General features: G+C 32.8%; 1 protein-coding gene across 1 annotated transcript in view; it reads right to left on the reverse strand.

The window, feature by feature from the left end:
* Positions 1-3,416: 3,416 nt before the first annotated feature.
* LOC140041517 (dynein heavy chain domain-containing protein 1-like) overlaps positions 3,417-12,073 on the reverse strand; it is a 131,686-nt gene continuing 123,029 nt past the window's right edge. Inside the window, exons 80-87 of the mRNA XM_072087641.1 lie at positions 11,806-12,020; positions 11,098-11,212; positions 10,106-10,245; positions 9,022-9,119; positions 8,724-8,916; positions 8,013-8,197; positions 6,924-7,461; positions 3,417-6,088 (exon numbers count right to left, since the gene is read on the reverse strand). Coding sequence (XP_071943742.1) covers positions 5,753-6,088; positions 6,924-7,461; positions 8,013-8,197; positions 8,724-8,916; positions 9,022-9,119; positions 10,106-10,245; positions 11,098-11,212; positions 11,806-12,020 — 1,820 coding nt within the window. The 3' untranslated portion in view covers positions 3,417-5,752. The remainder of the gene's footprint in view (positions 6,089-6,923; positions 7,462-8,012; positions 8,198-8,723; positions 8,917-9,021; positions 9,120-10,105; positions 10,246-11,097; positions 11,213-11,805; positions 12,021-12,073) is intronic.

The following is a 12,073-nucleotide window of genomic DNA, read 5'->3' on the forward strand; positions in this document are numbered from 1 at the left end:
TTATTTTTCTATTTCTATATTTCTTTTCACATTTACTTTAAATTGGTTAAAATACAGTTGGTCTTCTGGAATGTTAAAATTAGTGTATTTCATGCATCAAAACTATAATATCTTCAGATACCAACACATATATTAACATTGCTTAAAATGAAATCATTGATTTCAAGAACAATTGAACTTTTTCACAATCTTAAAATAAATGTAACAATTTCTTTGGTGCAAAAATAATTTTAATTTATTTTGTGTATTTTAAGGAAAATGTCTGATGATATACTCTTCTATGAAGAAATTTGAACTGGCAATTCTTTAATTAACAATTTATAGTACAACTATGCCATTCAACTTGTAATTGGGCTTTCTTCCCATTTTTGCATACATATAGGTATAGTGTACACAACTTGCTCGTGTGCACTTTAAAGAACCTAGTACATCTTTCGAGACGAGTAGGGGGTTACCCCGGTGTATTAGTACATATCACAGCCACTGATCACCAACTGGGCCCTCTGGGAGATCAGTCTTTGACTGAAGAGGTCACCCAGTATAAAAATAAAACAAACAAAAAACAAACAAAACCAACTTCCATTTTCTTTTCCATCGTTTATTATAGTTTATTTTTAGTCTGGAAACCAATAATTTTAAAAGTGGCAAATTCAATGGTAACAAAATATCACCAATCAACATTGATGTGAACTTCCATATAAAGAATCAATTTATTTAATATAGAAGTTTGCAAAATTGTATACTTACTCCTTTCAATGTAACAAAATTCAGGCGTTTGAAATATGTTGTTTTCAACTGACGACGTTTCCAGTATTTGATTATTGATTTGACAAACACGATCTTTCTGGTTATAGTTGACCGACAAGCAATCCGATTTCTTTGAACATTCCAGCAAACAATTTAGTTTGTGTATATTTTTCAACTCATAACTCCAACCTTCAAGAGCATGCCCCTGTAGGATAACAGTATAATGATATGTATTGATCGAATCATCACTGACAACAATGGGCAGAAGAAAGACAATAATTAAAGTTAAAGCTAGCATTGCGACGTTTTACAATTATCTATTGACGAATGAAACGGTTGTCGTGCCAATGAAATCTACAATTCGCCTTCAAATACTCGTCGTACGCTTGTATGAGTTTTTTTAACCATTTGGTACGAACTATACTTTCATCTTATGTATATGAAGATACAGTAGATATTCCATTATCCAACCAAATCAATAGACAACTCAGTGTGCACCAATCAAAATGGTGATAGTAATGTCTGATTTACATAATAATGCATGAATAAATTAAACATTAAGATATGCATGCTGTTTTCTTTTTTTAGACGCATTTTTTTTATATAAATTGTGTTCTAAGTTTAAAATACAAAATACAATATTTAAAATACAGATTACCTTCTAAAACTTTGGTTTGCTATTCGTATTTCAATTTTTAAATTTATTTTCGTTTTATTGAGAAGGACCTGATTTTCAAAATCTGATTCAATACCTGCAACAATTCATAATGCTTGAAGTGTCCAGTTATAATGTTATTTTTATTTGCAAGTCCTACATATTGCAATTGAATCGTGCGTTCGTACGCATTACCTCTTTTTCATTTTTAAATGAAAAATGGCAATGAAATTGATAATCTTTAATTTCTGTGTAATTTCTTTTTCCCACCTTTAAAAGGCTCATCGGTTAAAATATTGGATAAAGAGGTTTATATTGTTCTTTATTGTTCTTTTAGGCTTGAAGCTGTTCATTGTGGGTGTCTTCCATTGTGTCCTAACCAGCTGGTTTATCTTGAAATATTTCCAAGTAATTTGAAATGATCTATGATGATTACGATTAATTTCAGTATTCTGGATAAACAAAATTGTAAATATATGGCGCCACTGCAATTAATAAGTCATTCAATATTCCAATATCGAATCACTTTCTCTTGGAATCTCTGTTAGGTGATTGTATTTTTATAATATATGATGAAGATGTTTAATCAAATTATATTGAATAACTTTTTTCAATATCTTCTGATGACTGTTTACAATACAAAACATCTACATCGATTATCTGCACTGCTTTCAAGTCAAGAATAAAAATGGCATCACATTTTTCAAAATTGAAGAGAAAATCATATAAAACTAGATTTGAACTTGTCACTTGTTTTCCACGCACACAAACACAACAACGTGCACAGTAATTTGTTATAACCATCCCATAATCGGAAGTAAATATGTTTACAGTGCTGAATTGTGTCTACCTGTACTTTGTGCCATAAGGAGGTTTCCTAGAAATGGTATAATCAATGTTTCACGTGTGTGCACGTTGTGTTTGCGTGGATAGCCGAATCTAGTTAGCCTTAGGTAATGGAATGCAACGTAATACAAGCAGTTGACCAATAACAAGGGATAGTTCGAATAATCCATTGCTTGCTTTGCATTATGCATTTGCGTAGTTTGTATGTATTTCTATAGTATTTATCTCCATTTGACAATAATATTTCACCACTTCAATTAATAAGTTGTTCAACATTCCAATATTGAATCAATTCGACTCTTTAAATCTCTTTTAGGAGACATAAGACATAAGAAAACTTGTTTATCTCCAAGAAATTGCATTTATATTACAGACTGTATATTTATATTATATTTAATAAAAATGTTTAATAAAATTAAACAAATACATTATTGTTGTCCTATATTGAATTACGTGTTTCAATCTCTTTTGATGACTATTTATACAAAACAACAGCTGCGACGATTCTCAAGCAACAAGTTAAGAATCAAGTCAATTCAAGTTAAGTAAATGTATTGTCATTTGTAAACATATAAAAAACATTTACATTGTAATTAATTTGAACGGTTTCGGCTAACATCAAATAAATAGAACTTAAACTACGTGGTGAAACTATTCCCCGCCGGACACCATCCCGGTATTTCTAGAACTGGTAATGGTATCACAATATTTTCAAGATTGAAAGGTAAATCATAAAGTTTGGTTGTCATTACTGTACCTGTACCACCCTGTACTATAAATAGTCCAGGTATTTTTTTGAAAATGGCCAAAATATCGACAGAATGTTGAGGTAACATGCGCAGAACACGTTATGCGATTCTGCGCATGCCAATTATGATATAAAATCATGAAAAAATAAAAGGGTCGGAATTTGGTACAGGGTTTTTGTTAAAAATTGCCAAAATATAGACTTTTTAAAATATTGAGGTAACATGCGCAGAACAAATTGTTCGAGTCTGCACATGCGCAGAACACTTAATTCGATTCTGCGCATAACAATTATGCTATAGTAACCAGTTATGGGAAAAAATAAAAGAGTCGAAATTTGGCTAATTTCTCTGTACTATAATACAGGGATTTTTTCGAAAATGGCCAAAATAACGACTTTAAAAAAATGTTGAGGTAACATGCGCAGAACGAAAATGGCCAAAATATCAACTTTTAAAGTATGTTAAGGTAACATGCCTAGCAATCGGTTGCATGGATTTTTAAGGGGATGCCCAAGAATCCATAATAAAATTCCATAAGGATGGAGCTGAGCAGGAGAATGACCGGTCAGCAAAAGTATGTCTGCATGTTCTTGGTTGCAATAATCGAGCATCTGAAAAGGGGGCGGGGTTTTCGGACACCGAGAATTAGAGCCACAGTACCCCTGCACCAACAATGGTGGGGTCTAAGGTAAAGCGAATTTTGTAATTGTAGCCTACTTTTTCCTCCGGTAAAACACATCGACTAACAATAGGAACAGCTATTTATTCGGGGTACCCGAGTCTAGGACTCTCTCATCGTCTCCTCTTCCATCCGACACTATTGAGTAAAAAGTGAGATTTATAATGTACTACTCCTCCCTTATTCGTTGTAGAATTGAGCTAGGATTTGGCATGAATATACATACTGCAGGGACATGTCCTCAAAGCTATAGAGCCGGATTTTAAAATTTCAAACCGGATGCAGCCATATGACGTCTCGAAGATGGTACCGTATAGCCGTATAAACTATTGGTAGCGAGATTATTGGCCGAGCGGTTAAGACAGTGGAACCGTAATCACGTAGCCATAACATCGGCAGGGGTTCGAGGCTCACTCACTCCATGGTTCTGGTGGTAGAACGAGTCTTCTCGGATAAGGACTATGAACCGTAGGTCCAGTGTACACAACTTGCTCGTGTGCACTTTAAAGAACCTAGTACACCTTTCGAGACGAGTAGGGGGTTATCCCGGTGTACTAGTACATCACAGCCACTGATCACCAACTGGACCCTCTGGGATATCAGTCTTTGACTGAAGAGGTTACCCAGTATAAAGATAAAACAAACAAACAAACAAATATTGATGTGTATGTGACATCACATCCCGTCTTATGACGTCATTACAGCTTCTTTTGCTGTACCCCGAGTATCGCACATTCGTGCTTGTTAAAATCATAATAATTGAGGTAACATGTGCATACCACATTATTTGATTCTGCGCATGTCATTATGTCATTTTTAAATATAACTTGTTACCATGAGATGATACTAACATTTACATGTACATATACAGCAACATTAGTGAATAATATTCAGTTTTAAAAAGTCGGAAGTTGGCCAAAAAAAATCTGAGCGGGTTTATAATATGATCAAAGCAATTTGTTACTTTAAATTAAAAAACTGTTGAAACAGTGTAGTTTGTATGAATACATTCAACTGAATGGTAGACGTTTATTAAATCTATGTGACGTGCTATATTAAATATCAAATGCAAGTAAATATATTATAATCCGTCACAGTAAGTTCAATAAAAAATCAAGCTAGTAGTAGTAAATACATTTTGTTTGGTAAACTATTCCTGGTAAACTGAAATACTAACACACACACACAATTTTTGTATTTAAATTATTAGTCTTAAATAATTAATAATGGAATGTAATTAATACTATATTTACAATTTTAAAAGTGGACGGAACCTGTAACAGTTTACAGTCTAATATCAGCACAGGTTTAAGGCACTCCTTGGTCATGGTAGTAGAACAAATCTTCTCGGATAAGGGAGGCCACTAGCGTAGAGAAGTGACAAGATCCATTACATGACAATATGAATTCATGTCAGCGGATGGGGGCGATTTTATTATTATACAGTAGGGTAATTATATACTACAATCGATCTCCATACTTAAGTCAACTCTCCAAATACTGGACTCTCCGAAAACCTGAAACTCCCCCAAACTCCATACTTTTCCTGAGGTCCAAAAAAAGTCCTAAATTCGTTCCTTACCGTAATTTCTGGAAAACAGACATATTAGGCCAGTACAAGGGTGTAAGAGTTTACTACCAACATATATAGTGTATAGGCCTACATGTATGTGCATGTGATAGAGGGGGACTTTAAATCAAGCAAAGTTTGATAGTGTAGACAATTAAGAATGATGAACAATGTAGGCTACAATTGAAAGAAAAAAATTGTACTGATGTAAACAAGATCATAAATTTCAAGAGTATGATGCAATGGTATTCCCTAACAATGCGCGTACCCTGTTAATCCTGTCATGGTATATTCGTCTATTTATTTATTCTTTTTACAGTATCTTAATTAATGTAACTAGTCCTTAGTGGGCCTCCTATCACAAGCCCCTTGGGGTTTCTTAATGGTCCCTTTCATGTTTAAAAAATGTTTTACTCCTTGTTTGTTTTGTGTGTTTTTTTTATGAGATGAATAAAGAGAAATTATGTTATGTCAGAAATAAAGGTGGTGAATAAGTGAACAAAATATCATGCATCAATAACTGCATGAACTCTTAGCTGGTTGCAAACATCATCATCCAGATCTGATGGTAAATCAATATAGAGTTTCACTTCTCTTGCATCAAGATAAACAGGGCACTTAAACATAGCACCATCTATTGCAGGCATCTCCCATTTAGCAGCCTTATCAACTGGTTGTAACCAAATAACTGGTAGGGAGGAGGTCAGATTTTGCTGGTCGTTTGTAGTACTGATATTAAGACAAGCTCGTTTGCAATCCCACTTTGCATTGTTCAGTTCAAGACCTACTATGTATACTCCCTTTTCTGGTTGAACACTTGGTGGAGAAAAAGCTCCTAGAACCTTGATAAAAAATGTAATAATTGTTTACTATACACATAATGAATGGTAGTAATAGGAGTTGAAAGGATTAATGTTCAACCCAAAGAATGGAACATTAAATCTTTCAAAAAATTAAAATAAATACAAAATATTATTTGTATGTTTATATTACTCTCTTCAAACTAACATATATATATTTAATCATTTATTTCAGTATTGGTCATCAACCCTAAATCAACAAATTCCAAATAGGATTTGGCCGAGATACAATTTTCAAAGTGTCAAATTATCCATTGGCCTGGCATGTGAAAACTCTTAAATTGTTGGCTGTTAAAAAGAACCATTGAATATCACCTTTCCATTCAATAGAGCAAAATGTGATAAGAAATTAACTAAAGAAAGTGAGTGAGATTATTTTATATAACACCTATATAAATTCCTGTCATTTGATTGGACGAATGTGGGTCACATGGCGTGCAATAGTACGCACTATTCAACGATCGTTAAATAGTACTTTTTGAAACATTTTTGTGTACGAAAAAAAAACGTCTAGATGTTATATAAAACAAATAATGAATGTTTTGTATTCGTGTAATGGTACAAATAATGGCACTTGGTGAATGATGAAAGGTTATATCAACTCGGCTTTGCCTCGTTGATATAACCTTTCATCATTCACCTCGTGCCATTATTTGTACCATTGCACTCATAAACATTCATTATTTGTATAATACTCAATATTTGATTTCATGAATTGATTGATTTAATTGTTATTTAGTGCATTTACTTTTGTGATTTTTTATATTTCTGGAAAAGAAATGTGCACAAAGTCATGGAATAGGTAACCTAAATTTACCTGCGTTTGTAGTTGAACTCTGTTGAACTCTATGTATTCCTTTCTTGCATAATCTTGAGCAACAATGTGCAAAAACAACTTTTGGTTGCTGAAAGCACTCAAATCAAAGAGGTATGTACTCTCTCCACTGCAATACTCTGTCAGAAGTCTTTGCTTCTTCTCTAAGCATTTCTTCCAACTATCAACTGTCTGAGGACACTTGTCATTGAACATCCACGATGATGGAACATATCCAACTGTCAAAATCTGAACATCAAGCAATAATTGTGGTGTAAGAGCGCCCTCTCCATTGATGCCATCTAGAAGAACGTCGATGTCTGAAACTACCGTAATTAAATGAGATTCGTACGCATGTTTTTCCGATGACAAGTAGTTGTCCATGTGACTTAATCCATCTCCATCTTTATCAGGTATCTTCGCTAGATTCTCAATAACATGTTTTATGACTTGGAGAAGGCTGCAAGCAGTCTCATAGTTCGTCTTAGGAAGCGAGTCGTGCGGTCCCTTGTGAATTTCAATTAAATTGTTTCTTAACAATCTAAATTTAATAAGAATTGGTTGGTATAATTTAATGTGTATATAAGCCCAGTGGTCTAACGGTAGCTAACCCTGTATCAAGCTGATGTTTGGGGTGGGTTTTACACAGACTTTCTCATCTTAAACCATTAAAAAATGTATTAATTTCCAGTATCACAATATTTGGAGTTCCTTTATGCTTGTTAAAAATGTGAAACAAATTTGATTCTTGATTTCTGATGCCCTGCCATTAGTTGGACTCTTTCTTGGCTGGACATACTCAATTTTGAAAAGATAGAAACACTTTTTATCCTCAATGTAAAACAGTGGAACATCAGGTTAATTGTGTACATTAAATGCAACATAGATATTGATACGCTCTTATATTTTCAACCATCTGTCAACTAAATTAAGGTTAGGTCTTTGGTTCATTCTATAGTCACTGCAAAATAGACTTTCTTCATCAGTGTTTCTATGAATAAGCAACTAGTTGTTTAGACTAAGAATTTAGACTTTTTTATCGTCCAGGAAAGAAATTACAAAAGAATTATAAATGAAGGTAATATACTGTACCTGCTTAACTCAATGTTATGTTTTTTGATGGCAGAAGGTGGCATTCCAAGTAACAAAGGGTCTACTTCATCTTTCATGTTGTCAAATATACTTTGATACTGCCTCAACGGACTACTGCATGGCCTTGTACTGTCATATAAGTCCTGCAGTAGACATTTTGCTCCAGTGTTTATACTTGTCGGTTGCTAAAGTAAGAGTCAAAAGTCATTTATACCGAGTTGATTGCTAAGTAAATATCTTTATCAAATAAGAGAGCATTTGGCACATTGTGTTTGACGTTGGACTACTGATCATCAGTCTGAGTTCAAAAACGCTTGTTACATTGCGTTTATACTCAGGCAAGACACAAGCTCGAAACAGAACACCCTGAGTACTAGCTGTAACATTATGAAAGTATGTTTTCATACGTGATCTAAAAATTGTAAGGAACAGCGTAGAAGCATTGTGCATTATGTGTTAGAATGATGTATTGTATATGACGAAGACATATGATAATGTGAGGGCATACCACATTGAAATTGAAGATACCACAAAATCTTAATGGTCTTATGGTAAGGCACGGGTGTAATAAATGTGCGTAAATAATTTATTGTCACTCATAATAATCATATAATTATTATGAAAGAAAGCTATACATTAACAATTATGATGACAAAAAGATAAAATAGAAGACCCAAGTCTTTTTCTTCCAAAACATGAAGTAATACTCACTTTTAACTGATTTACAGGGATAATGAGACTACGAACCAGTGATCGAGTGATTTGTAGATCTTGATGTTTGGTGACATGACCTCCGTAAACCAGTGATGTCATAACATCTTGGATGTGCGTATACTCGTCCTTGTCACATCTTGATATAATGTTGCCTATAAACTCCATGGCTGATGTCAGATCCTCAGAATTCCTACAGACATAAATTAAAGAATACTTAGTGACTTTTAAAGGTCAGGTAAAGGAAAATCATTTCTATTGATCATACATTCTAATAAGTAACACCAAGTTAACTTACCATTGGTAGTCAGTTGCCATGGCAACATGTCCGTATCGTCTACGTTGAGATAGTACAGTATGTAGTAGAGAAGTTGAAAATATCAGCTCATTTAACACCTTGCAATAAGAAGTTTAAATTTAGTTTATTTAAAACCCAGGAATAAACAAACTATCACAAGATGTAATTGTATAAACAAATTTATACCAGTTCACTACACATTATACATATTATATGAATTTCTATGAGTTTCACCAGTAGCCAGTAGCCTCAAATAGATTTTATTGAGAAAACAGAAAGTGTTGATTTTGTATCTTTATTTTCATTTAGTTTATATTTAAAAACATTTTTACATATTTCATTCTAATGCCAATACTCTATGTGCTCAACATTTCTTTTGTTCATTATTATTATAAGATATAATATTCAGTCTTTAGTGAAAAGGTTCATCAACATTTCTTTTGTTTATTATATTATAAGATATAAATTTGCATAATATTCAGTCTTTAATGAAAAGGTTCATCAACATTTCTTTTGTTTATTATATTATAAGATATAAATTTGCATAATATTCAGTCTTTAATGAAAAGGTTCATCAACATTTCTTTTGTTCATTATGTTATAAGATATAAATTTGCATAATATTCAGTCTTTAATGAAAAGGTTCATCAACATTTCTTTTGTTTATTATATTATAAGATATAAATTTGCATAATATTCAGTCTTTAATAAAAAGGTTCATCTGGATCTCTGTATAGTATTAATGACAATAGCATAACAACAGCTTTCTAAGGAGATCACCCCGCCACCATCCAAACAATCAAATTTAGGGAAACCTGACTGTTCTAATATAGATTGCGCTATACCAACTACAAGGTTTCATGTTAACATTCCTAAGCTACATGCACTCGCTCATGATTAAGATGTGTCAATGAACCAGTGAAAGCTGGGGTAAAAACGTGTTTTCAGAATATATTGGATTACCAAAGAAAAACATTTATTAATAATATTCTTTCCACTGATTTTGTTGGAAAAAAGTTTATATCAAACAATAGCAATTTTTTATTCTTATCTATTTTTATACAGATTAAAAGCTATACTGTACCTTGCTATCTATCGATGGTTTCAGGATGTCAGGCATTGTCTGAGTGTCTTTCATAGCACTGTTGAAATGGTACATGAAAGAACTTTTGAAGTTTGATGTTGTCTGGCAAAACACTTTAACCCCATGTTGGATGATGACAGCTGAATTAAATAAAAAATGTATCATTGTAAAATTCTATCAATCAATAGGTGTACTTGTTTTATAGTTTTGGGTCACAAAGAAAGTGACCTTTTGAAATCCACAGACTACAACCCTCTCAGACTTAGAAAGTAGTGTGACCAGAGTAAATGTCTACACCACTCTATAACTGCAGCAAAGTATAACTATAGAGATCAAAGATAACAACCAAATACCACATAATATTTTATTTACCATACCACAACAGTTTAAAAGTTTAAAAACTGTTTGCATTGAAAGCAAATTTGTCATGCAAAGACTGTCATCTTAGTGTGAACTATCACATACAATCTAACATCACTGTCTTGTTCATTTTACTGTATATTTTTTTTTCATCTTTGTTTTTTTTCAATCAAAATTACCAAAAAATGTTGTAAGTTCCCCCTTAGCCAATACTACGCCATTACACTTTAATCCAAAGGCAAATTACTGAAAAACTGACAATGCTGTGGGTATCAGTGGCTGGATCTCAATTGAGATACAAAAAAAAAAGCAAAAAGCTAAATCAAAACGATAAAGTAAAACAGCCAGAAAAATTAACAGAGCTTTCAGGCAACACTAGCCCTTCATCATCTATAAATTATATTAGTACTTTAAAGCCTTGTCTACAAAACTTTTTGTGTCAAAATGTGATGTGGTCATATATGGGAAATAATGATGCCATATCACTACCATATATGGGTACATCACATTTTGTTGACACAAAGTTTGATGTAGACAAGGCTTTAGACAATCATTTTTTCATTTTATAGAATAAAACCATTGTTATCATATAGTAGTATCATTTAATGAAGCAACTAAAAAAGTATACAAACCAGGGAGTAGTTTGCGACTGTCTGCAACAGTAATGATAAAAAGCCTAAAGTCAGCATGCAACAAAGCTGAATTTTGGTCTTTCTGAATGCCATCACCATCTCTACCAATCATATCCTACAGTAAAAAAAACAAGATGTATTTATAAATAGTCTAATAAAAGATCAATCAGATTCAATTCTAAATACAAATCCTTTCAGAGATGACTCTAATTTACATAGACATTTCCCATTACAGGCACCATCGTTGGGCATGTTCAGCTTTAATAATTTACCTGGTTAAGTTTGTATTAACCTAACCATGAACGTTTAGCGATTATTGGTTCAGAAGTCAACTTTCAGGTAAGTTAACTGAGCCTGAAGGGGCCATTAATGTTTCCTTCATATAGAGATTCTTTTAATAATTACACATCTCAACAATATACCCCATCATCAAAGACATCTCAAATTAATTATTCTTTCAAATTAGGTATCCTTGCAATTTTCACATAGCCCTCTCCAAATACAAATACCATAAAAAAAAAACAGCTCCAATTGAAATAAAGATCTGTTTATAGACCTCTACCACTATCAGACATCAAATTATGGAATTCATTAAGAGCAAAGAGATATTTGAATACTAAGTGCTCTTACCACTGTTTCACAATAAAATATTTGTTTTATTAGTTGAGAATAATGTGACTTGTGGAAGGAAAAAAGTTTACTACTTACCTTAAGCAGATCAGAAATGTTGTTGCTGTTGTGGTCCACTAAATGACAGTTATTTAAAACCAACCAATGACCTTTAATCTGGCACTCTTTAAGAAGTTTTTCTGATTGTGATGTCTGTGATGTCATACCCATTGAAATGACGTAAACAACTTTGTTGTGGGTGGCACTTTTCGCTTCTTTAATTATTTCAGTGACTGGGTTGTAGGAACAATGACCTTGAAAAAATATAAAAGCAATATATTTTCATTTAGAAATAATCTATTTTTAT

The sequence above is a fragment of the Antedon mediterranea genome, chromosome 1 (assembly GCF_964355755.1).
Source record: "Antedon mediterranea chromosome 1, ecAntMedi1.1, whole genome shotgun sequence".
Classification (NCBI taxonomy): domain Eukaryota; kingdom Metazoa; phylum Echinodermata; class Crinoidea; order Comatulida; family Antedonidae; genus Antedon; species Antedon mediterranea.